At 49.9% G+C, this 26549-nt stretch overlaps 1 protein-coding gene and 1 long non-coding RNA gene across 6 annotated transcripts in view; one reads left to right on the forward strand and one right to left on the reverse strand.

Moving 5' to 3' along the window:
- LOC144325647 (uncharacterized) overlaps window positions 1-11267 on the reverse strand; it is a 28330-nt gene extending 17063 nt beyond the window's left edge. The window contains exon 1 of the long non-coding RNA XR_013390845.1: window positions 11093-11267. This is a non-coding gene — a long non-coding RNA (uncharacterized LOC144325647). The remainder of the gene's footprint in view (window positions 1-11092) is intronic.
- Window positions 1-26549, forward strand: part of SSH2 (slingshot protein phosphatase 2) — a 126462-nt gene that overhangs the window by 88190 nt on the left and 11723 nt on the right. For 2 of the 5 annotated variants that reach the window (XM_077919438.1, XM_077919436.1), the window contains 10 exons: window positions 779-843; window positions 8789-8910; window positions 11861-11929; window positions 12398-12463; window positions 15438-15632; window positions 18988-19081; window positions 20042-20170; window positions 22815-22861; window positions 23541-23691; window positions 25974-26170. In XM_077919438.1, coding sequence (XP_077775564.1) covers window positions 779-843; window positions 8789-8910; window positions 11861-11929; window positions 12398-12463; window positions 15438-15632; window positions 18988-19081; window positions 20042-20170; window positions 22815-22861; window positions 23541-23691; window positions 25974-26170 — 1135 coding nt within the window. Of the gene's footprint in view, window positions 1-778; window positions 844-8788; window positions 8911-11860; window positions 11930-12397; window positions 12464-13911; window positions 14208-15437; window positions 15633-18987; window positions 19082-20041; window positions 20171-22814; window positions 22862-23540; window positions 23692-25973; window positions 26171-26549 lie in introns of those variants that run through there. The other 3 variants (XM_077919437.1, XM_077919440.1, XM_077919439.1) reach the window with 3 other exon arrangements.

A 26549-nucleotide genomic window follows, 5' to 3' on the forward strand; every position in this document is an offset into this window, starting at 1 on the left:
GATTCCTGCATGGCAGGGGGTTGGACTAGATGACCCTCATGGTCCCTTCCAACTCTGTAATTCCATGATTCTTTGAAATACGTGCCTCCCCCAGGACTCTCCCCTGTTCATACCCTGCTCTGCACCTTCCTTGGAAGCTGTTCCCAGCCTGGAAGGTCTTCCTGAACTGTGGTGGTGCCTCTGTGAGCATTTGCGGCAGCCGCCACCTGAGACAATTATATCCGTTCGCCTAATGGATGGGCCGGCCCCAGTGAAGTGTCCATGATCCAGAATTCCACTAACCCAGGGATGTGGCCGCAGCGGCAGGGTTGTGTGGGGCTGGCTTTGTGGTGAGGTGGAAGAATCTCTTGCTGCCTCCTGCCTTCCCCATCCTGCAGTTCTCTGCGTTGTCATCTGCACGTGCCAGAGGACCAGGGTTCAGGAGGAGGAGGAGGTGGTAGCAAGGCCTTGTAAGCAAAGCTGATATTTGCTGGACCCCTTCTCCGTGGGCCTTGAAGCCTGAACACAGAAATGTTTGGGATTTAGAGGAGAGATTTGTGTTTTGTTCGTTTGATTTAATGCTCTCATATCCCACCTTTTTACCCAAGGAGCTCAAGGCTCCTCATTTAACCCCCACAACAACCCTGTGAGGTAGGTTAAACTGAGAGGTAGTCGCTGGCCCAAGACCACCCAGTGAGAGTTTCATGGCCAAGTGGGGATTTGAGCCTGGTCTTAGACTGACACTCTAAGCACTGTACCAAACAGGCTCTGCACCTTGATCCTTCCTTCTCCATCCCAGGTGACCTTCAGCAACACCTCCAAGCAATGTTCATGCTGCTCCGTCCAGAGGACAACATCAGGCTGGTAAGTCTCGCACACATGTCCTTTCCTTGCTCTGTGGCTGACGCCTTAGGGTGCCTTGCTGTAGTAAAGTGCCCTTGGCGTCTCATTCCTCCTCTCTGTGTGCCTCCCCTCTCTTATGGCTCTGCTTGGGAACTCAATACACAATGCTGATACACACCTCCTTTGAGAGGTGTGGAGCTCAGAATTCAGAATCTCTGGAATCCCTGTTTTTAAAGCTTCTAGTCCTCATGGTTGAACTCAGCAAACAGGCAGGCATCTTCTCCTGAAACTCTGGGAGCGGTAAATGAACAAAAAGCCCTGACACTCAAAGCAGGGGAGGGCAGTCAGTGCCCCTCCTGGCTCTTTAGCGTGAACAAAATCAGAACAAATGAATGCAAATAAATACATAAATAACCACGGAGAGTTGGAAGCAGCCAGCCCACATCTTCCTGGCAGAGTAGGCATTTGCATACAGAAGACTCTAGGTTGGATTCCTGGCATCTGTGGTTGGAAGGATCTCTGAATCGGGGTGGGGCAGACCCCTCCCTGGCCTGAGAGACTGTGGAGGGCTGCTGTTGGTCAGAGGAGATGCTGCTTGGGCTAGATGAACCCGTGTTGTTCATACGCAGCTTCCTATGCACTTTTAAGAGGATTAGACACATTCAGGGCAGGTGCAGGCACCAGTGGCTGCTCACCATCGTGACTATATTCTCCCTACAGTGTTTGAGGCCTCTGAGAACCAGTTGAGGGGGCTCTCAAGAGGGGAGAGAGCTGCTCCTGCAAGGCTCAAGTCCTGCTTGTGGGCTTCCCTTTGGAGCATCTAAATCACCACTGTAAATAATAATAATAGTAATAATAAAAATTATTATTTTTATAATAATAGCGGGTGCAGTACCAAGTTGGGAGCAGCGGGTGGCGCTGTGGGTTAAAGCCTCAGCGCCTAGGGCTTGCCGATCGAAAGGTCGGCGGTTCGAATCCCCGCGGTGGGGTGCGCTCCCGCTGCTCGGTCCCAGCGCCTGCCAACCTAGCAGTTCGAAAGCACCCCCGGGTGCAAGTAGATAAATAGGGACCGCTTACTAGCGGAAAGGTAAACGGCGTTTCCGTGTGCGGCTCTGGCTCGCCAGATGCAGCTTGTCACGCTGGCCACATGACCCGGAAGTGTCTGCGGACAGCGCTGGCTCCCGGCCTATAGAGTGAGATGAGCGCACAACCCTAGAGTCTGGCAAGACTGGCCCGTACGGGCAGGGGTACCTTTACCTTTACCTTAATAATAAAAATCATAGTAATAGTAATGATAATAATTTATTTATACCCCGCCCATCTGGCTGAGTTTCCCCAGCCACTCTGGGCGGCTCCCAATCGAGTGTTAAAAACAACACAGCATTAAATATTAAAAACTTCCCTAAACACGGCTGCCTTCAGATGTCTTTTAAAAATAAGATAGCTGCTTATTTCCTTCACATCTGAAGGGAGGGCATTCCACAGGGCGGGTGCCACTACCGAGAAGGCCCTCTGTCTGGTTCCCTGTAACCTCACATCTCACAACGAGGGAACCGCCAGAAGGCCCTTGGCGCTGGAGACAGGAGACTGGACAAGACGGGCCGCCCTGTAACCTGATCCAGATGCAGGGCTCTTCCAATGTTCTTCTGATTGCTTGCCAAATCCTAGAACAAGTTCGTATTCCCACGAGCAGCACAGAGTTGAACTATGGACCCTGTTCCCCTGGGAGGCAGCGATGACCACCAGCCTAGATGTCTTTAAAAGAGAAGTAGACAAATTCATGAAAGAGGAGAGGGCTACTGATGGCTCCTAACCAGGATGGCTCGGCTCTGCCTTCACGGTTGGAGGCAGCGATGTCTCTGAATCCCAGTTGCTGGAAACCCCAGGAGGGGAGAGTTGCTCTTGTGCCCAGATCCTGCTTGCCGTTTTCCCATTGGGGCATCTGGTTGGCCACTGTGAGAACAGGATTCTGGTCTAGGTGGGCCATGGGCCTCTTCTTAAGGAGCAAGTCATGACCCCATCCCACCCAGTCTCTTGGCAAACCTCTACTGGTAGTTAGTGCTCATCGGGTGGTTGGGGTTGTGCTCCGCACCGCCGCCGGCTCCCAACCGATCAGCAAATCAATTGTTCTGCACTATCACTGGCGGCTTTGTACATTTTCCGTGGGTAGCTTTCTCGGGTTATTTTTTGATAAATTGGGCTTTCAAGCAAGGAGAACGAGGGGTCGCAGACGGGGACAATGGGGCCACTTTGTGCAGTACCAAGTTGGGAGCGCCAAAGTCATGCCGGGGTCACTCTTTGATCATCCGCTCCTGTTTGTGCTGGGCGGGTGTCAGTCGATACTCGGAGCTGTAGGGGTAGCGGGAAACTTTGGAGTGGCCAATCCCTGGGCAAAGGAAGGTCTTCTTTCCTTGGATGCCCAAAGAACTGACTTGATTTGCGATTGTTATTTATTTTATTAAAGTGTGTTAAGGACTGGCTTTGAGAAGACGGTGTTGCCTCCTGTTCAAATTTAATTACCTCCATGTGTAAAAGCAATAAAAGAAAATGGGTAGAGAAAAGCTTTTCCTCCTTTTCTTGTACAGTAATGCTAGAATTCATGGACATTGAGTGAAGCTGAGTGCTGGAAGATTCAGCACAGATAGAATATAAAGTACTTCATGCAGAGTCTGGGAGGTGAGACTTATTTGCCTGCCACCTGCAACAACCAGAGGCAGAATTCATTTCTGTTTCTGCCGTGAGAGAGCATCACTTTCTGGGCTGCCATGCTCAAGGCCAACGCAGGACCAGGTTGCCTGAAAAGACCCTCCTGTCTGCCCCCTGTAGACTTGTGAGATTGCTTATTGGTTCTCAACCTGTGGGTCCCCAGATGTTGTTGGACTACAACTCCCATCATCCCTGAGCTCTGGCCTTGCTAGCTAGGGGTGATGGGAGTTGTAGTTCAACAACATCTGGGGACCCACAGGTTGAGAAAGGCTTGGAGAGAAATTTTACTTGTGGCACCACGCCCTGCAAACATCACAGGGCAGTGACCCCAAAATGGTCATATGTGATGCCTTACCCACCAGATGCTTCAAACGTCATTTAAAGAGATTTCCCTCTTTTCCCCAGCCCAAAAGAATTGACCTTGTTGTTCCTGGATTCCTGTTTATGTAATGGTGCTTTTTAACATGTTGCTTTTGTCTGCCACTAAAGAGATTTTTTTTAAAAAAAAAAAAGCTAAGCAGTTTAGAAGTGTTTTTATATAGATAATAAATATACAGAGCAAGCATGTTTAAATGAGCTTCAGAACTCAGCTTTCCTTGGCAGAGGAGTTGGGATTTATTGCTTTTCCCCTAAGCACACCCTTTGATCTGTGCAGCCCTTCTGAGATCCAGGGATGAGGCCCTTTCGGAGGAAACGTTTGTCCTTTCCTGGATTATGGAAAAAGTGCTGACGTTGGTCAGAGCCTAGAAATGACGCCTAACTCTGTGGTCCAAGCCAGCTTTCCAGTTTAGAAATAGCCCCGGTTAACGGGCAGATAACAGTAGGAAGTTGCTATATTTACACACGGTTCCCAAACTCGAGTAGGGTTGGGGAGGGAAGAGAATTGAGAGAGCGGCTCTTCTATGTTCAACCTGTCCTGTTTGCTTTTTCTGAAGGGTAGCTTTTGGTGGCCTTTCAGGGCACAGTAGTGGAGATCTGGCTCTCCAAAAACCTGTAGTGCTGTTTTGAGTCGTCTCGGTGCGTCAGGAGGCGTATGCCTATAGAAAGGCTGCTTGCTGGCCAGGAATCATTACAGCAAAGTGTGGACTTCTTGGCTAACATCTCCGAGAGATCAGAGCACCTACTTCCCTTGCAAGAGGTCCTGGGTTCAAATTTGGTTTAAAGGCACCCTGGGTATCAGGAACGGGGAAGGCCTTTCCCCCAGGTCTTGGAATTCTCAGCCAGAATATGCAGAACGGATTTTGTATCATAGAAACAGAGAGTTGGAATGGACCCCCCCCCCCAGGGTCATCTAGTTTAACCCCCTGCAATGCAGGAATCCTGGCCAAAGAACCCCTGACAGATGGCCATCTTCACAAGGGGTGGGAGATACTATTTCGTAGCAAGGGGTAAAAATTCCCCCAAACCATTGGAGCCTCCTCCACTTCAGTTTGAAGGCAGTTCTTAGGTTGGCAGAGCGGAATCTGCTGTTCCGCTATTTGCGTGAGACTTGTACATTGCAGCTGACCAACCAATAGCTTTGACCAGGACAGATAAATTAGTTCATTTGTTTTTTAAACCATGGGAGGGGTCGAGTATGCTGTATCTTAAGCCCCATGGGGATATGCATATGCTCAGACAAATTTCAGAAGTTTTGCTGTATAGGTTTGCAAAACATACCTAAGCAGCCGAACCTGGTGGGCCAGTCTTGTGATTGGTACAAGCAGCATTTTTAAACCTCCTGGACTGGAGGACCCCGGGTCCAAAGCCGCCTCTTTGGACTGCGTGTGCCCCCACCCACCCTCTTGGAAGGACACCCGACAGCGAGCAGGGAGGGGAATGACTCCCCCTCCTGCCAGTCCTAGAAATTTGCTCAGCAAATCCTGTTTCGGCAGCTCGAGGGCAGGCCGTCCCCTTTGGCCTCTCCGGGCTCTGTTTAGCGGTGATCTTATGTCGAAACCACCCTGCTAATTATTGCTGCCCAGATTGGTTTAGCAAAGCAAATTAGATTACGCTAATCCACTTGATGCCAGACAGGCCGCTGGAGAGCCAGCAGGAAGCTGCATTTAGAGAGTTAAGGGGAAAGAAGCTGCGTTTCCCATTTTAGCGTCTGCTGGCTTCATAGCAGGACATGCCTTGCACTGTATAAAGCCCTGCCGGATCACTTGAAACCAGGGGGTTGCCAACGTGGTGCCCGTGGGTGACTGCATGGCCATCCATACTGTCTAACATACCTGCAAAAGGTCTCAGTAACTACCCCCTTCTTTAAACCCCCCCCCCCAATGCACAAGAGGGGCTTTTTGCTCTTACTGCTCAGTTCCTGTTTGCACGAGTGGCTCAGCTTCTCCCGCATTGAACATACACCCCACCCCTAAGACATGCCCATATTTCATTGGGAGCCAGAATTGGATGCCTGCTCTCCCTTCCCTTCTGAGTAGAGGAGTGGTGTAAATGTCCCCATCAAGGAGGGGAGGCCCACTCCAATTTGTGGTCCTGTGTCTCTCTTTTTTGCTCTTTTATGGGTGGCAGCTATTATTCCATGGGGACACGGGTGGCACTGTGCTCTAAACCCCTGAGCCCCTTGGGCTTGCTGATCAGAAGGTCAGCGGTTCGAATCCCCGTGACGGAGTGAGTTCCCGTTGCTCTGTCCCAGCTCCTGCCAAGCTAGCAGTTCGAAAGCACACCAGCGCAAGTAGATAAATAAGTACTGCTGTGGCGGGAATGTAAACAGCGTTTCCGTGTGCTCTGGTTTCCGTCACGGTGTCCCTTTGCGCCAGAAGCAGTTTAGTCATGCTGGCCACATGACCCAGAAAACTGTCTGTGGACAAATGTTGGCTCCTTTGGCCTGAAAGCGAGATGAGCGCTGCAACCCCATAGTTGCCTTTGACAGGACTTAGCCATCCAGGGGTCCTTTACTGTTTTTATTATTATGGCGTGCCCTCGTGTGCCCACTGGCTCAAAAAAGGCGAGTGGGGAAGAGGGCTATCAATGGCTACTAGTCAGGGTGACTCTGCTCTGCCTGCCTGTTTGGAGGCAGCAATCTTCTGAATAAAAATTGCTGGAAACCGCAGGAGGGGAGAGTTGCTCTTGTGCTCAGGTCTGGCTTGCGGGTTTCCCACTGGGGCATCGGGTTGGCCACTGTGAGAACAGGATACTGGGATAGATAGGCCATTGGCCTCATCCTACAGACGCTTCTTGTGTTCTTAAGGCTGACACCTGCTACTTAACTAAAATATTTCTGCCCATTCTGGTTTTCGGTGCCACCAGTGACCAGATGGGTTCCTTTGAAAAAGCCCCCAGCAAGCAGGATTTGCAGGGTCATCCCTTCTCCTATTTGGCACCCAGTTTCCCAAGTTACACTGCCGTTGGACATGCATGCTCCATTTTGACCCTTGTGGGACAGTTGTACCCGCTGGCAAGTCAAAGGAAGTACGAGTGTCGTACAATAAAACCACGTACTCATTTGTAACTGAAGCTGGTGCTCTGTTTTGTCCCACAGATCTGTAGGGAAAAGCCACCGGGCATTGGGGACAGATTTCCCATGCCTTCCTGAGGAAAACCACGGTTTCTAGCTCTCCGCAGTTGGAAGCTAAGCCACATAAGACTCTCGCGGGGTCTCTGGGGCGGGATTTGTTCAGGCAGGGTGTTTAACTTGCACAGTTTACACCGGTGCCGGAGTGCCACTTCCTGTAGCCTCGAGCCTGCCTTGGAGGAGCCCATCCAAGGTTTCAGGCCCCCCGCCAGGGCCCTCTCCTTCAGGAAATTCTTAGAGAAGAACCACGACTATTTAGCAGAAGTGGTTCTTTCTGTGGTTGGGCTGCTCTGCGCAAAATAAAAACTACACACCCTAGATGGGCCAGTTAGCATAATCTAGACGTCCCTTCTGCGGCAATGCCATGGTTCCTCTTGCAGTCGGTGAGGTCAGAAAACATCAAGCCAAATGCAAATGTTCAGCTAGGAGGCTGTAAAAAGAAAAAGGATGCGCCGAATGCCAGGGGTCCGCCCCACCCCTGCCCAGGGGCATCTTCAGGCCACACAAGGCAAGTTCCTCTTGGCTTCTTGTAAGCGACTTGCGCTGCGTGACGCTGGCTTCCTGGCATGCCGCGTCAGCGCCCGTACGTATCTTGCCGACTTGGCATCAGGATGGGGCCGGCGGGGGGGGAGGAATTGGCATATATAGTCTTCCTTGTGCTGACTCAGCTCCTCCGCAGTCTGGAGCTGAACCTCACCGGCTATTCTTGGTCCGTACGGCCAAGCGCCCGTCGCCTGTTGTTCATAGGCGGGCTTATTTCCTATCGCAGAATTGTAGAGGTCGAAGGGGGAACTCCAAGGGTCATCCAGCCCAACCCACTGCAATGAAGTACATGAAGCCAAAGTTTTCCTCTCTGATCATGGGGGAAGTTGAAGTTTTCTTGAAGGATGGAGGGATTCTCCAGGGCACGTCCAGAGGTTCGGAGCAGGTACACTCTCACACACACACATACATGCCGGTTGAAGCTATTCCCTTTATCCAGCAGCTCAAAAAGACTTCTTGTAATTGCAGCAGTCTGGGGTTTTCAGCACCCCACCTGTGTTTGGGATGCCGCATTGAACATCCCGAGATAATCTCAGGTTTTGGGTTTGTTTTCGTTGTTTCTTTTTAAGAAGAGGAAGCAAAATTCCTGGCTGCAGAGCGAGGTTTGAAAGGCCACGGATTTGATGCAGTCTTAATTGTATCTCAAGGAGTTTTCTGCGCTAGCACAGACCTTGGTTCCTCCACAGGCACCAGCAGTCTCTCAGATGCCCTGTTTTTCAGGTGGCAACCGTTTTGCAGACATGCACAGTTTAGGGGGATTTGCTGGGTTCTGCGTGCTCTTGGCGCCTTGGGCTTGAGTTAATGTTGATGCAGAATTGCTGCCCACTGAGTCACTGTTTTCTTTTAAGGTGGCACCCTTTTCCTGCCAAACGCTTCTTGCTGGCCTTCCAAGCCCTTTTCCCGTGGGCTTTGGCTCGTACTGGGAGACCAGTGGCAAATGCGTCTCCCCTCTCTCAGGCTGGCAGAGGTGCAGGGAGCGCCATTGCTCTATGGCAGATCCACCTGCATTGCAGGCAGAAGGTCCTGGGTCCAGTCCCCAAGGACATCTCCAGGTGGGACTGGGAGAAAACTCCCTGCCTGGAACCCTGGAGAGCTGCTGCCAGCCAGTGTAGACAGCAGTGAGCTCAATTGACACCCCACCCCGGTGTAGAATATGGAGAGTGGGCTCTACAAACAGCTGAAAAGCTTCTCCCCTTCTTTTCCCAGGCTGTGAGACTGGAAAGCACGTACCAGAACCGGACTCGATACATGGTGGTGGTCTCAACTAATGGTCGGCAGGACACCGAGGAAAGCATCGTCCTGGGAATGGACTTCTCTTGCAACGACAGGTATGTGGTGAATCGGAGTGAGAGAGCTGACCAGGATGTGCAATTGTTATCTTATTTTCTTTGCAAGTTCTCCAAGAGGGCTGTCAGATCATTGGGGGGTTTGGAGCTGTTTCCCTCTGAAGGACGGGTTGAAGCATTTATAGGATCACAGAATTGTAGGGTTGGAAGGGACTCCAAGGGTCATCTAGTCCAACCCCCTGCGACACAGGAGTCACAGCCAAAGAATCCATGTTGTCTAAGTTGTTGTCTAGAAAACAAGGGCGCTTAAGAGGGAGCATCACCAATCAGGTCCTCAGTGTGAGTGCTGGAGGCTTCCCACAACAGCAATCAAAGTAGTGTTGCCACAGAGCACAAATTTCTAGTCCTCAAGGCTGTTGGTGCAGCACAAATCTCAAAGCAGGTGAGATTTCAAATGAGCTCGAGTGAAAATTACAGCGGTACCTTGGGTTACATACGCTTCAGGTTACAGACTCCGCTAACCCAGAAATAGTATCTCGGGTTAAGAACTTTGCTTCGGGATAAGAACAGAAATTGTGCTCTGGCAGCACAGCAGCAGCGGGAGGCCCCATTAGCTAAAGTGGTGCTTCAGGTTAAGAACAGTTTCAGGTTAAGAACGGACCTCCAGAACGAATTAAGTTCTTAACCAGAGGTACCACTGTACTTCATTCTGGTTGTATTTTTTTCAGAAATATCATTGAAGGATAATATTTATTACGCATGCAACCCTGTTTTCTTTGTTGAAAGCCACTCTGAGCTCGATTGTGTGTGTGTGTGTGTGTGGGAAAGCAGCATACAAATAAAAGGATGAATGAATGAGTAGCCCATCTTTCCTCCAAGGAGCTCAAGAATGGTACACCTGGTTTTCTCCCCACATCAACCCCATGTGGTAGTTTAGGCTGAGAGGGAAAGATCGGCCTAAGGTTCGCCCCACTGAGCTTTCAGACTGAGCAGGGATTTGAACCCTGGTTTCCCAGGTCCTGGTCTGGCACCCCTGCAAAACCCTGGCCCTGTTCCCTGTTCTGTTCCAGTTTGGGCATAAAGTGGTTCGGCCCAGTGTCCATTTCTGTTTGGTCTTGGTGGGTGGAAGAAGTTCCCCCATCCCTTCCAGCCCTGCTTACGTATCTCTTGCTTGCTTCCTCGGACACCGAATATCCCTCCCTTCTGACCCACTGAGTATTTACAAACCCGATTTAGCCTTGTTGCTGGGGGCTTTGGTGGAAGTGGTAGGTGGAAGAGATCCCTAAAAATATCTCCAGTCTCTTTGGGAAGCTGCTCAGAGGTGCCCTTTTTCTCCTCACCCCCCTTTCTTTCCATGAGTTAATCTCATTTCCTACACACACACACACACACACACACACACACACACACACACACCTCTACCTTTAAGAAAACCTCCCCTGATGGCTGGGGGTTCTTTTTTTGTGGAGGGGGTGGGGTTGTCGGCAGACTCTGCCTGTGTGTGATGCCCTCTCTGTTGTTGTTGTTTTTTAAATACATGGCTCCTTTCCAACAAACTGCCCAAGGTGTCTGCATTCCAAACTGACAGTGGAAACAATACCGATAATGTAAAAAATAAGAAAAATGTCAGTGCATTTATATATCTCTCTCTCACTGTCTGAGTCCTACTGTTTCCTCCAGCTTAGAGAAAAGTTTTGCCTGGTATTATCGTATAATAATAATAATAATAATAATAATAATAATAATAATAATAATAATAATAATAATAATTTATACCCCACCCATCTGGCTGAGTTTCCCCAGCCACTCTGGGTGGCTCCCAATCAAGTGTTAAAAACAATACAGCATTAAATATTAAAAACTTCCCTAAACAGGGCTGCCTTCAGATGTCTTTTAAAGATAAGATAGCTGCTTATTTCCTTCACATCTGAAGGGATGGCGTTCCACAGGGCGGGCGCCACTACCGAGAAGGCCCTCTGTCTGGGTAACCTTCAAAAGTAGCCCCACGTAGAGCTATGAACTCATGAAAAAGTGGGGAGGGGAGAAAGGACCAGTAATTAAATCTTCCTCCCGTCCCTTCATTCTTTTTGTGGGAACAGAAACCGACAGCAAGGAATTGAGAGAAGCTACTCAAGGGGCAATTGATAGGCTGTTCATCATTCATTCTCTACCTTCCACACAGAGAGAGCGCTTATCACAAAGCAATAAAACAGTCTGAGCCTACCAGGATGAAAGCGGGGAGTCCTTTGTCAATGTGTCTTGCACGGACAAAGACATAGCAGGAGGTTCCTGGCTGTGGGGAAAGGCACCGATGAATAATGTTGTGATCCTCCAGGGGGTCACCGTTGTATCCAATGCTAGTCCCATTCAGAATAGACCCATTTAAAGTATTGGCCAAAACTAACTTGGGTCCTTTCATAGAAGCTTAGAATTGTAGAATTGGAAGGGACCCCAACGGTCCTCTATTCCATCCCCATGCAAAGCAGGAATCTCAACAAGATCATACATGACGGGTGGCCATCCAACCTCTGCTTTGAAACCTCCAAGGAAGGAGAGTCCACCGCCTCTTGTGGGAGACTGTTCCACTGTCAGAAAGTTCTTCCTGATGTTTAGAAGGGATCTCCTTTCCTGTAACTTGAATCCATTGCTTCGAGTCCTACCCTCCAGAGCAGGAGAAAACAAGCGTGCTCCATCCTCCATGTGACAGCCCTTGAGATATTTGAAGACGGCTATCATATCTCTCCTCTCAGACTCCTATCATCCAGGCTAAACATCCCTGACTCCCTCAACCATTCCTCATCAGGCTTGGTTTCCAGACCCTTCATCATCTCGGTCTCCCTCCTCTGCACACCTTCCAGCTTGTCAATGTATGCTGGAGTCTCTTCCAGTGCTTTAAAACGTCCATCTCCCACGGGCCTCCTTTTTCCTTTTTGTAAAGGATTCTCTTGCAGAGTTTAAATCGCCGTCCTCCCCTCTCTTTTGTTTCCCGCAGCAGTGTTTGCACAATGGGGCTGGTCCTGCCACTCTGGAGCGATGCCTTGATTCATCTGGATGGCGATGGGTAAGAGCCTGCGATTGTCTGGTTTTTGTGTTGCTATGAACGTGCAAAAAGGCACCCGGCCCTCCTCTTCTCTCTCCCTCCCTGCCCCCTCTGCCCCGCTTTGCAATCCAGGAAGCATTATTGAGTGTGACCTACATGCAAGTAAATATTGTGGAAGGCTTTTGGCCAAGTGTTGAACCATCAGGCAACTTCCAGTCAACCCTGACCCCCTTGTCATCCTTCTGAGGCAGGAGGGCAGCCTGAACCAACATCTGGCCCCCTCCAGGTGTTTTTGGCTGCAACTCCCCATCAGCCTCAGCCAACATCTGGAGGTCACCAGGTTGTCCAGGGGCTGCCCTTTTTCATAGCCTCCTGGCTCCCAGGAAGGAAGAGCATCTGGCCTTTTTCGATTAACACTGAGTGTCCAAACCGCCGTCTTTGCTGAAGTGTTGTTTGACTGGCTGTTGTCTCCATTTCCCTCCTTTCCAGGGGCTTCAGCGTCTCGACAGACAACCGGGTGCACATCTTTAAGCCTGTCTCTGTGCAAGCCATGTGGTGAGAGAATTTGTGTTCCTTAATTTTTTTACACCCAGTTTATAGAGAAGGTTTTTGGAGTAGGAAGGAAGACGTATTCTCAGAAATGGAGGCTCGCGAGAAGCCCTTGGAGGCTGGAACGATCCTTGGACCTCTCTTGGGTGTGCACCTTTCAGCTGCATTATGTAGAAGCTTGGCTACTCCAAGACTGACGTCACTGCTTTTCATTTGCGCTTAGGTCAGAACTGGTGCTCTCCAGAATGATGGAATGCAATCACCATGGGCTATCTTCAATATACCACCAATGTTGTGTTAAAATAATAATTTATTATTTATACCCCGCCCATCTGGCCAAGTATAGCCAAGGTTGCAAGTTTGATCCCCGTACGGGACAGCTGCATATTCCTGCATTGCAGGGGGTTGGGCTTGGTCAGGGGTCGGCAACCTGCGGGCCATGGGCCACAAGCAGCCCATGGGGGCAGTTTGACCGGCCCACAAGCCACCCCCAAACCAAGCTGCCTGCTCGGCGAGTCCCCGCACACTGTGCTAAAACAGCACGGTGTGGAGACTCAGTTCCGCGACGCCAAAATCGCGTCTGCGCATGCCAGGCGCTGAAAATCACGTCTGCACATGCCCAGGCGCTGGAAATCGCACACACGCGATCCGGCCCACAGAGAGATCTCCACAGGACTTGACCAGCCTAGGCAGGTATAACCTTGCTGACCCCTGGGCTAGATGATCCATAGGATTCCTTCCAACTCTATAATTCTATGGTTACCACGGAGCCCTCTGTTACCTCTGCGTTGGTTGGTTGGTTCATTGGTTGGTTGGTTTTAGAGCCCTTATATTTGTTTTACAGCTCTAGTGTCCAAAAGGGCTCCCAGAGTAGCCTAAATACAAGCATTTATAACCAGAGTCCCCTTTCTGCGGGGTTACAATGTATTTAAAAAAGACACGACATACAAGGAAAAAGGGAGGAGGACAGAAGAGAGGAGGAAGCAAACACAGGTGCCAGTTCCTAAAAGTAAAGTATTGGTTATTGCAGTGACTAGCTGGAATGGGGGAACAGTTCAAGGTCAGGAAGTTGCCAATGAAACTGGCCTTTCAGCAGAGCGACCTAAACTCTGGGTGATGTTTATAAGGGATTCTCTTTGGCATCCGAAGAGCCAGGCAGAGCTTTATATGTCCAGGTTTTGCCAGCTAAGCCTGCTGGATAATCCTTCTCCTTTATAGGACAGCTCTCAGTAGGGTTCTTCTAACAAGTTTGTGGATTCACTGACTCAGGATCGCTTTCGCTCTTTCGAAATGTGTCACCCATTGAGCTTGCGATGTATTTGTGGGAGAGCTCCATGTCTTTGCTTTTAACCTAGATCTTTCAGGTCACGGGCAGAGAGTCAGGACGCCAGCTCAAAACAGGTGGAGCGGCTCCTTCTTAGAAAGCGTCTCAGGACATTTTTAAATGACAGCACATCCCGTGATGGGCTTCAACCCATTGTGGCTCCCTTCCGAGCTCAATAGCTCTCAGGAAGGGACGTAAACTTGGGGACATCATGGGGACATCACGAGAGCCAAAGGGGCCCATCTGGCCCAGCCTCCCGTTCTCTCAGTGGCCAACCAGATGTCTCTTCTGGGAAACCCACAAGCAGGACTTGAGCACAAGAGCAATTCTCCTCGCTTGCCATTCCCAACATTTGCTGCCTGGGACCCTGGAGGAGGAACAGAGCCACTGAGAGCCTTCCATGCCGAGGGAAGAATTTGGCACCATGTGAGACTGGACATTGCCTCTTTGTGTGCAGCGTGTGTTCTGGGCCGGCTGTCAGACTGGGCTTTGGAAAGTTGTGGGGAGGAGAAGAAAGCCCTGCCCCACCGGAAGCTTACTAGGAGATTCATAGAACCATAGAATTACAGATTTGGAAGCGGCCCCCAAGTGACTCCCCCTTCAATGCAGGAATCACAGCTAAATGCAGAGCGAAGCAGCATTTGCTACACTTATTTTTATTTATATATAATAAAGCGATTGCATTCTATGAAATAGGTGGAAAGTGGTGGGTGTGGTGTGGGTTGTATGTGTAACTGGAAAATCCAGGTGTTGAGCATGGGGCTCCCTTCTTGCTCAGCTCCCTTATAGGTCTCCTTTAGAGGTGCTCTTACCTCAAAAGGTGGGGGGGAAATAGCCAATACTAACAGCCAAGTGTTGTCGTCGTTTACTTTTTATTTCTAATTTTCAAAAGTGTACAAGTTGATGCATACTAGTAGCCAAGTGTGATTATTTAGTGGAAAGCAAAAGGCAAGTTTTACACCATATGGTCTGACTGTTGATTATATAGCACAGTCAGAAGGACCTCCCAGCAGAGAAGCAGCTACAGTACGCATTTATACCAATAACCTATCCTGGCTGCATCTCTTTGGAGTCCAGGTACCTTTGAATGGGCTATATGATTGACCAGACATTTCTGTAAAGCAACAGAGAGAAATTAATCTCCATTTTATTTTATTTATTTAATGTTTGTAGTTATATTGAATGTACAGTTAAATCTTTTTAGGTTGCGTCCCACGGCGACCTGGAAGTACCGGAAAGAGTTACTTCCGGGTTTTGCCGCTCACGCATGCGCAGATGCGCAAAATGACGTCACGCGCATGTGCAGAAGCGGCAAATCATGACCTGCAGGTGCGGGTTGCATTCTGCTCATGTTGCGGACGGACTCCGGAACGGATCCTGTTCGCAACCAGAGGTACCACTGTATTAGGAAAAGTAGTTCCAAATTATTATTTTTCCTACTTTGTAATCATGTGTATTTTCTTTGGGTTGATAGAGTTTCTTTTGAAAATAATAATAATAATAATAATAATAATAATAATAATAATAATAGCAGTTAAGCGTGTCATTTCTCCCTGGCTGAGCTGTGGGCCCTCTCCGTCCTCTGGCTGCTTCTGATTCCCTGACTTCTTTCCTCTGCTTTTATTTTCTCCCTCCTCCTCCACCTCCTCCATCCAGGTCTGCCCTGCAGAGTCTCCACAAGGCCTGCGAAGTGGCTCGCATCAACAACTACTACCCGGGGAGCCTTTTCCTCACGTGGGTCAGCTACTATGAGAGCCACATCAACTCGGACCAGTCCTCCGTCAACGAATGGAACGCCATGCAAGATGTCCAGTCCCACCGACCCGATTCGCCTGCCCTCTTCACGGACGTGTGAGTAGGGCTGGGGACGGTTTTGATTCCTTACCTGCCTCCCACCCTAACGTCCTGGGGCAGGTTGCAGCCATTCCAAGGTGCAACATTAAAACAAGTAACAGTCACGGAAGTCAGAACAGACCTGCTGGATCAGGCCAGTGGTCAGTCTAGTAGTCCAGCATCCTGCTCTCTCAGTGGCCAGCCAGGTGCCCATGGGAAACCCACAAGCAGGATTCGAACACAAGAGCAATGCTCTCCCCTCCTGCAGTTTCCAGCAGCTGGCATTCAGAAGCATGGCTGCCTCTGACTGCAGAGGCAGAGCCATCATAGAATTGTAGACTTGGAAGGGACCTCGAGTCTCATCTAGTCCCAGCTTCCTGCAATGCAATTGATAGGGTGGATTTTGGAAAATATACATCTCGGATGTCAAAGGCCAGTGGGTTTGAGAGCATGCTGGTTTCTCTGCCAGCCTGTCTCGCCTGTCAGCTGGGCTTGTTTCGCAAGGCCTATCCCTCAGCCAGCTATAATCACCCTCATCATCGTGATTGATTCATCACTTCTACATCATTAGAAGTACAGTGGTGCCTCGCAAGACGAAAAGAATCCGTTCCGCGATTCTCTTCGTCTAGCGGTTTTTTCGTCTTGCGAAGCAAGCCCATTGACATCTTAGCGGATTAGCGCTACAGCGGTCTAGCGGCTTTTCACGATCAGCTGTTAAGCGGGTTATCAGCGGAACAGCTGATAGGCGGCTTAGCAGCTTAGGAAAAGGGGGGGGGGGAGCGAAAAAAACCAGCGGGGACGCGCAAGATTTTTTCGTCTTGCGAAGCAACCCCATAGGGAAATTCGTTTTGCGAAGCGCCTCCAAAACGGAAAACCCTTTCGTCTAGCGGGTTTTCCGTCTTGCAAGGCGTTCATCTTGCGGGGCAACACTGTAGTTTCAAAACAAAAACAGCAAAGACATTTGTAACAAGATTAAATCCTCAACAAAGTGGACGTCTGTGGCAAAGTCCCAGTTATCCATTGGCGGAACAAAAATGTATCCCCTTGCTTCTGGAAAGTACATGTGCCGGGCGCCTCCAGTCGTATCTCGACAGGGGCGCTGTTCCACAGGGCAGGGGCCGCCACACTAAAAGCCCTTCATGTTATTGTGGAGCTGTTCGCTCCAGAATACTGTTTATTACTGTTGGATTCATTCATTTGTTGGCTCTCAGATTCAGCTGTGGCCACATTGCTTCATATCTCTGCTGGTGGTCTCAGAGACATCCATCTAGCCGGGATATGTGTGTGTGTGCTTTGGCCTGATCCAGCCAGAGGCTGTGTTCACATACAGGACGATGGCATATATACATGGATGAGAGGTGTTTATTCATGGGCTTCCCAGCCCCAGAGTGCTACGGTCCTTGCTGATAAGCCCTGGCTATTTTTACCCGCCAGCGATAAGGCCAGAGAGGCTGCTGGAATGCACCCGCGGGTGCTGCTGGCTGCGTGGTGCGTTCCATATAAGGAAGCGTGGAGCCTGTTACCTTTCCAAGGAAGGTGGAGGGGCAGAATTGCTGGCCAGGCTACAGTAGCATATGCTGGCAAAATTCTGCTGGGCCAGGACCTCTTCAGGCTGCAGGATGGCTTCTGATGGAGAGGCCGAGTGTGCTGTGGTAGTTGGTACATCTCACTGGGGTCCCCTGTCTGTCCTTGGCCCTGAGATTCAGTGGTGTGGCGGTCAAAGTGTCGGGCTAGGGCAGGGGTCAGCAAACTTTTTCAGCAGGGGGGCGGTCCACTGTCCCTCAGACCTTGTGGGGGCTGGACTATACAGTGGTACCTTGGGTTACATAACCTTCAGGTTACAGACTCCACTAACCCAGAAATATTACCTCAGGTTAAGAACTTTGCTTTAGGATGAGAACAGAAATCGTGCTCCGGTGGCACGGCGGCAGCAGGAGGCCCCATTAGCTAAAGTGGTGCTTCAGGTTAAGAACAGTTTCAGGTTAAGAATGGACCTCCAGAACGAATTAAGTACTTAACCTGAGGTACCACTGTATGAACGAATTTCTATGCCCCACAATGAACGAAAAAGAAAATGAACGAATTTCTATGCCCCACAAATAACCCAGAGATGCATTTTAAATAAAAGGACACATTCTACTCATGTAAAAACAATGCTGATTCCCAGACCATCTGCGGGCTGGATTGAGAAGACAATTGGGCCAGATCCAGCCCCTGGGCCTTAGTTTGCCTACCCATGGGCTAGGGCCTGGGAGAGACCAGGGTTCGAACCTCCAATCAGCCATGAAGCTCACTGGGTGCAACCTTCAGCCAGTCACTGCCTCTCTCAGCCTAACCTACCTCACAAGATTATTGTGGTGGGTTAAATGAGGAGAGGGAGAACCACCTCAAGCTTCTTGGAGAAAAGGTGGGGTATAAACACAATATATAAGTGAAAAGAATGTCAGAAACATACTGAGGCAGACCAGTCCAGCACAGTATTGTGCTGAGGCTGTATTACAGGAGTTGGTGGGGTGGAAGCTGCAGCTTGCATTGGCCCCAGCCAGCATGGCCAAAGGTCAGGGGTGCTGATAAGAGTTGGCGTCTGCAGGGCCACACATCCTGCCCCAAACCCCTGCTGTAAAGAGCTGTGGGCATTGATCTCGCCTATTAAATCCTTGTAAACGAGGACGGATGAAGGTCGAAACACCTGTCTGGTGTGGTTTGCTGTGGAGGTCCTTCTTAAGGGGTTGGGAGCCTCAGGTCCAGGGGCCAGGTGAGGCTCTCGAGGTCTCCATCTCTGGCCCTCAGGACTCTTCACACCACACCCTTCACTGCCACTGTCCAGGCAGGTAGAGAAGGGCCTGGACTCACGCCTGTAGACTTTTGCATAAATTGCTCCAGCCACTTTCGTCGCCTCTGGCTCCACCCACCACTGGCAGATGGCCCTCGGGAGGTTACCCAGAACAGAGTGTGGCCCTCAGGATGAAAAAGGTTCCCCACTCAACTTGAGAACTAGACTTGTTTGTTTTTATTACCCTGCTCTTTGGCCAAAATGGCTCCTGGGGTGCCTTACATACAGTCAAAACAAGACGGTCCCAACCTGCAGACTCACAATTAAAAAGAAGACATGGCACACAAGGGGAATGGACAGGGAGGGAAGAGGAAAATCAAAACTCAGACTCCTATTTCTGAACAGTTGTTCCTAGATTCACCAGGGAAAGGAGGAGCTTTCAGCAGAGCCAATGGTGTGAGCTTGGCTTCGCAGCTCTCCCACAGAGGCAGTCGGAGGGAATGGAGCTTTTTGTCTTGAAGCCAATGTGTACGGCACCCCCGCCTGCCCCCAAGACTTCTGAAACTAATTTTTCTTCCATTTCTCCCCATGCCCCTACAGCCCGACGGAACGGGAACGCACAGAACGTCTCATAAAGACCAAGCTGAGGGAAATCATGATGCAGAAAGATTTGGAGAACATCACGTCCAAGGAGGTGAGGAAAAGGAGGCTGGTGGGCTGCCCCCCCCCCCCCCAGATTGCTAAAGAGGGCAGGGAAGGCTGAGTGGGGTTTTCTTGGGGGGAGGGACACCTGGTTGCTGCAACCACATCCTTCAGTCCTATTCCCCATCCAGAGCTGCCAGCTGGAGTAGGGCACGTTGAATCTTTCAACTTTGAAATCCCAAAAATGAGGGGTGCTAAAAGCTTGCAACATGACTTGGCAATTCAAAAGTTAGTTAGGTTAAAATAAGATAATTTAGTTTTGCTTGGTAGGTGGAATGTGTGCAAAATGGCATAGAAATCATTAAAAATGATTGCCAATTACTCACAGTTATATTATATATTAATCATTCTTTAGCATTACCTGACATTTTCAGAAGCCAAAATTAAAATTATTTGGTTTTCCAAAAGTAGTTTGTGTGCTTCTTCATCAAACGTAGACTTAGCAAGCTAAATGTTGTCCAGTCACAAAAAACCCAGCAGATTTGAATTCCTCACACCCAAAACCATATTTTAAGTGAAGAATTTTACACACACACAAAAAAATAGGTTTCACTGTCTAAAATGACAAGCCCTACTGCTGGAGAGAGAAGGAATCCAGAGGCCAATTGCTGCCTTTTTGCGGCTTTTGAGAGCCTGGGGGTCTGACCTTCTTGCTGTTGGAAGTCTGACCCAACCCTTGACTCTTGCGTCTTTTGTCTTCTGTGGGTCTGGCTGCTCCTTAAATGTTTTGTTTGATTCCAGGCAAATTTCATAGAATTTTACAATTGGAAAGGTACTCCAAGGGTCACCGAGAAATCCCAGCTAAAGAATCCTCGGCCGTTTCTCCTGGGGCCATAAGAGAAGGGAGGTGGGGGTCGGCTGAAGGGTACTGCTACCCCCCAGGGTGGGTGTTTGAGCGATGTAATAATGCACCGTCTCAAAGGCAGCCTCTTTCTCCTCTCTCCTCCCAAAGATCCGCACGGAGCTGGAGATGCAGATGGCCTGCAACTTGCGGGAGTTTAAGGAGTTCATTGATAACGAGATGATCGTCATCTTGGGCCAGATGGACAGCCCCACACAGATCTTTGACCACGTCTTCCTGGTAAGTGTTTTGGCACATGGCCACTAGGAAGGCTCACAAGCTGCTCAACTTGACCTGCTGTCATCCCCACCCTCTTAGAACGCCCCCCATCTGCTCTGCCATACAGACCACCATCTCCATCTCCTCCTCCTCCTTCTTCGTTGAATTTATATACTGCCCTATACCTGGGGTCTCAGGGCGGTTCACAGAGTAAAATCAAGATATAAAACTACAAAATACATAATAAGAATAAAAACAACCACCCAATAGCTCCCCCCATATGCAAATACACTTAAATCTGGGGTGCAGTCGGTGCAGATTACGCTGGAGCACAATAATATAAATTGAAAACAAGAAGAGTTTGGATTTGATATCCCGCCTTTCACTCCCTTTAAGGAGCCACAAAGCGGCTAACATTCTCCTTTCCTTTCCTCCCCCACAACAAACACTCTGTGAGGTGAGTGGGGCTGAGAGACTTCAGAGAAGTGTGACTGGCCCAAGGTCACCCAGCAGCTGCATGTGGAGGAGCAGAGACGCGAACCTGGTTCACCAGATTACGAGTCCACCACTCTTAACCACTACATCACACTGGCTCTCAATAAAATAAAATGCTTCTTCCTTCCTTCTCACTGCTCCATCACAATTAAGCTTCGCCAGAGTTGCAGAACCCGGCTCTTATTTATAGAGACTGAGATGTCACGTAAGAACATCAGGCCAATGGCCCGTCTAGTCTTGCACCCTCCTCTCGCAGGGGCCAACCAGATGCTTGGATGAAGGCAGGAAGCAGGATCTGAGCACAACAACACCACTCCCCTCCTGTGGCTTCCAGAAGCTGGTAGTCCGAGGCATGGCCATCTCCAACAGTGGAGGCAGAGCATGGCCGTTGTGGCTGGCAGCCATTGATAACCCTCGCTCCCTCCATGAATTTGTCTAATCCTCTTTTAAAGCCATCCTGTGGGAGGGAGTTCCACAGTTTAAGTGTGCACTGCATGAAGGAAGTCCTTTACCTGTCCTGAATCTTCCAATATTCACCTTCATTGGAGGTCTACGAGTTCTAATGCAATGAGATTGGGGGACGGGGACTGCCTACTGTGGGAGCGAGTACAGTGGTACCTCGGGTTACAGACGCTTCAGGTTACAGACTCCACTAACTCAGAAATACAGTGGTACCTCGGGTTAAGAACTTAATTCGTTCTGGAGGTCTGTTCTTAACCTGAAACTGTTCTTAACCTGAAGCGCCACTTTAGCTAATGGGGCCTCCCGCTGCTGCCCCACCACCAGAGCACGATTTCTGTTCTCATCCTGAAGCAAAGTTCTTAACCCGAGGTAATATTTCTGGGTTAGCGGTGTCTGTAACCTGAAGGTATGTAACCTGAAGCATATGTAACCTGCGGTACCACTGTAGCACCTTGGGGTAAGAACTTTGCTTCAGGATAAGAACAGAAATCATGTGCTGGTGGCGTGGCGGCAGCGGGGAGGCCCCATTAGTTTCAGGTTAAGAACAGTTTCAGGTTAAGAACGGACCTCCGGAACGAATTAAGTTCTTAACCCGAGGTACCACTGTACATGCATTTAAGTTAAGTATGGTACATTTATTACATAAGCAAACCGAAAAGACCCAAGGGAGAGCAGAGAGTGCAGGCGAACCATCTCCTGCAAGGCAGATGTTTGGTATATCCCTGAATCCTTCTCGCCATCCTGGGGCCTGGAATTTCTGAGGTTACCGGAGCGTCCTGCCCACGCCCCTATTCTGGGAGAAAACAACAGGAACAAAGGAAAGCTTGAGAACAAACACAGGAAAGGCTTATTCAGGTCTGGCAGGTGGGATTCTGCTTCCAGTAAAGCCCGGGATGGCGATGCTCTGGGTAGAAGCATGTGATATCCCCAACCAAAGGGTCCTCCTCCTCTTTTCAAGCTGTGTAAACACTGGGCTACTGAAATGTTTGAGCTCGCCTGGTGCCAAGGCACGTCTCGCGAGGCTGCGCCGGCTGATGAGTCAGCAGCTCTGGGGCTTTCCCCACCCTCCCTCCTCTGGCCGGATGCACAGGCCAGGCATCAGTCAGCAGTTTTACGTGAGAAGACAGCTCACCTTTTCAGCCCTGACTCTCTCGGCAGAATCAAAAGTGGATAGAGGAATGTTCCCCCTCTTCTCTTGTAACGCGAGAACCCCTGGCGATCCAACAAAGCTGAATGTTGGAAGAAAAGAAAGTCCTTTTTTTTTGCGCAGCAGCTAGTTGAACTGTGGAACTCCCTGCTGCAGGGAGCCAACTTGGATGCCTTTGAAAGAGGATTGGACAAATTCATGGAGGAGAGGAGGGCTATTGATGGCTGCTGGCCAGAATGGCTCTTCTCTGCCCTCCACAGTCAGAGGCAGCGACCGCAGGAGGCAAGAGGAGTCAGGTCCTGCTTGCCATTTTCCCATTGGGGCGTCTGGTTGGCCACTTTGAGAACAGGATGCTGGACTAGTTGAGCCATTGGCCTGATCTATCAGGTCTCTTCTGGGGTTCCCTTCCCCTTTTCTGACACTCCCGTTTCCCAGCCAGGAGCCCTGGGTTCTTTGCCCAGTGCTGTTCACTCCACCTCCCACCCCCTGCTCCATTTGTACACCTTGCCGTGTTCTTGACGTGATTTGATTTCCCCCACCCTGTCTTCTCCCTTTGCGCAGGGTTCAGAGTGGAATGCCTCCAATCTGGAAGATCTGCAGAATAGAGGGTAAGTCCCAGAACGTGGCCTTGATGAAATGTCCTCCATCCCACCCAGCAGAGAGCAAAAGACCAGTGATGGCCCCCCAGTTCCACTTGGTTGCTTGGGGGGGGTGTCTTCAGACCAAGGCAGGGATAGCCAGAGTGGTGCCCTACAGCATCCATTGCCCCTGACTATTGACATCTGGGAGGACTCAGTTTGGGAGCCATTTCCTTCTCTGTGGCCTGTCTCGCCACTCCAGGAATCAGCTCTATCACTTTAACCCTTTGGCAGCGGACCCACAGCCCTCCATGTGCTGCTGAAATCCGACTCCCATCATCCCTGGCATTTGACCATGCTGCCTGTAGGGGCTGCTGGGAATTGGAAGTCCATCAACATCTGTAGGGTCCTATGTTGGCTGCTGTGGACCAGAACAACAGTCAGGGGTCCGATGGCCGTGTGTTGGGGATTTATGAGCTGTGAGGGTGGGGATTAGATTACCCTTGGGGGTCTCTTCGACTCTACCATTCTATGATTCTTAGACATTTCTTAGGGGTGGAAAGGAATCTCCTCACCCCTGGTTTTTATTTTCTTTATTTTGCTAAACCTCAAGGAGTTCTTTCTTGTCCACTTTGTCCCTTGTTTTGGAAACACAACTGTGTGTGTGGGTGTGTGTGTCTAACCAGCCTTATTGCCCTTTTGGCTTCAGGGTGCGGTACATTCTGAACGTCACCCGAGAAATCGACAACTTCTTCCCTGGCGTCTTTGAGTACCACAACATCCGTGTTTACGACGAGGAGGCAACAGATCTCCTGGCTTACTGGAACGACACCTACAAATTCATCTCCAAAGCAAAGCAAGTTCCCTTTTTATCTTAATATTAAAAGCGTGTCCGCATCCATATGGGCCTATAGCTAAAGATACTGGGTTGTATCCACCGCTAGACTTACAGTCTTTTTCTTTGGTGATCACTTGTAGCCGAGTAAGATTGTCTTCCATAAACAGGGTTTTAAAAGTGAGTCCGTAAGTGACTGTGGAGGCCAATTCTGGACCCACACGTCCTTCCGCAGTGGGGGCATGGGTTTCCGGGTGGGAGTTCATCATAGTGGTTAGCCAAAGGTGCCTTCCTCTTAGCACGTTTCTCCCTTTCATCCTGAGTTTGAGTGTCTTCAAAGCCCATGACACCTTTGGTAAAGGCTATTCTCCAACTGGAGCACTCGCAGGCCAGTGTTTCCAAGTTGTCAGTGTTTATACTGCATTTTTTTAGATTTGCCTTGAGAGAGTCTTTGAACCTCTTTTGTTAACCACCAGCATTACGCTTTTAAGTTACCATTTTTAAGTTCGGAATAGAGTAGTTGCTTTGGCAGACGATAACCAGGCATCCGCACAGCCTTTACAGTTAAAGCACTTTGATGCCCCGTTAAACTGTTGTGGCTCCCCCCAAAGAATCTTGGGAGCTGTAGTTTGTTGAGGGCACTGAGAGTTGTTAGGAGGCCCCCGATTTCCCTGCACAGAGCTACAATTTCCAGAGCGGTTTGGCAATCATAGAATCATAGAATCATAGAGTTGGAAGAGACCACAAGGGCCATCGAGTCCAACCCCCTGCCAAGCAGGAAACACCATCAGAGCACTCCTGACATATGGTTGTCAAGCCTCTGCTTAAAGACCTCCAAAGAAGGAGACTCCACCACACTCCTTGGCAGCAAATTCCACTGTCGAACAGCTCTTACTGTCAGGAAGTTCTTCCTAATGTTTAGGTGGAATCTTCTTTCTTGTAGTTTGGATCCATTGCTCCGTGTCCGCTTCTCTGGAGCAGCAGAAAACAACCTTTCTCCCTCCTCTATGTGACATCCTTTTATATATTTGAACATGGCTATCATATCACCCCTTAACCTCCTCTTCTCCAGGCTAAACATGCCCAGCTCCCTTAGCCGTTCCTCATAAGGCATCATTTCCAGGCCTTTGACCATTTTGGTTGCCCTCCTCTGGACACGTTCCAGTTTGTCAGTGTCCTTCTTGAACTGTGGTGCCCAGAACTGGACACAGTACTCCAGGTGAGGTCTGACCAGAGCAGAATACAGTGGCACTATTACTTCCCTTGATCTAGATGCTATACTCCTATTGATGAGGCCCAATCAATCCCTCTGCATAGGGAAGAATGGGAACTGTAGCTCCAGGAGGAGAATTGGGATGGGGGAGGGTGTTTCCTCTTAACAGCTCTCAGAACCCTTAAATAAGAATGAGATGAGCTTGCTGGATCAGGCGAAAGGGGGCCCATTGAATCCAACCTCCTGTTCTCACTGGGGCCGACCAGATGCCCATTGTGGGAAGCCAGTAAGCGGGACCTGAGCACAAGAGCGACTGGGATTCAGAAGCATCACTGCCTCTGACTGTGGAGCTAATATCCACCCATAGCCCTTGTCTCCATGAACTTGTCTAAATGTGCGAGTGTGAATGAGGCCTGCCAGTTTCAGAGGATCTACTCTGATGACCCATGGAGAGAGATACAGATACATATTGTGTGTATGTATGCGCACACACAAGGGACGCAGGTGGCGCTGTGGGTAAAAGCCTCAGGGCCTAGGGCTTGCCGATCGAAAGGTCGGTGGTTTGAATCCCCGCGGCGGGGTGCGCTCCCGCTGCTCGGTCCCAGCGCCTGCCAACCTAGCAGTTCGAAAGCACCCCCGGGTGCAAGTAGATAAATAGGGACCGCTTACTAGCGGGAAGGTAAACAGCGTTTCCGTGTGCGGCTCTGGCTCGCCAGAGCAGCGATGTCACGCTGGCCACGTGACCCGGAAGTGTCTCCGGACAGCGCTGGCCCCCGGCCTCTTGAGTGAGATGGGTGCACAACCCCAGAGTCTGGCAAGACTGGCCCGTACGGGCAGGGGTACCTTTACCTTTACCTTTTTATGCGCACACACACAAAACACATATTGCCAAACTGGTGCTGAGGTGAGCTTTGGTCCACAACATCAATCAGGAGGGCACCAGCTTTGCAAGGTCTTGAGATATATATGGCATTTATTGATGCCGCCTGTGAAACACTCTCTCCCCAGCAAAGCCGTTTGAGTGATGACTCCGTTGGGAACTTGGGTAACCCTCCTCTCTCTCCCTCCCTTTCCCTTGATCGTCTTGCAGGAAGAACGGATCCAAGTGCCTGGTTCACTGCAAGATGGGGGTCAGCCGGTCAGCCTCCACGGTGATTGCCTACGCCATGAAGGAGTACGGCTGGAACCTCGACCGGGCCTACGACTACGTGAAGGAGCGCCGGACCGTCACCAAGCCCAACCCCAGCTTCATGCGGCAGCTAGAGGAGTATCAGGGCATCCTCCTGGCCAGGTGAGTCCGAAACAGACAAGACAGCACCTCAGCGTCCCTGACAATGGGCAACTGGGAGCCAGAGGGTGTTTCATGGAATGCCAGCATCTGGCTTCTTCTGAATTTCAGCTTTCACACACAGAAATGATATAAATCCTTGCTCTCTTCGATGCAAAGTTCAGGAAACTTTTGGAGCTGCAGTAGTGCGCACTCTCTGTGTGTATGTGTGTAAAAAAAGGGGGGGAATTTTGGAAGAGCACAAACGCATAGCTTTTAGCTTAGTTGAATATCTTTTTACCCCCCTTTTCTGCAAAAAAAAAGTGCGGAGAAATCAAAGCTTTTTTTTTAATGGGATAAATTGCCAAAAAAAATACGTTGGGATGCAGTGAATGTGATGAAA

This window comes from Podarcis muralis, chromosome 15, assembly GCF_964188315.1.
Source record: "Podarcis muralis chromosome 15, rPodMur119.hap1.1, whole genome shotgun sequence".
Lineage (NCBI taxonomy): Eukaryota > Metazoa > Chordata > Lepidosauria > Squamata > Lacertidae > Podarcis > Podarcis muralis.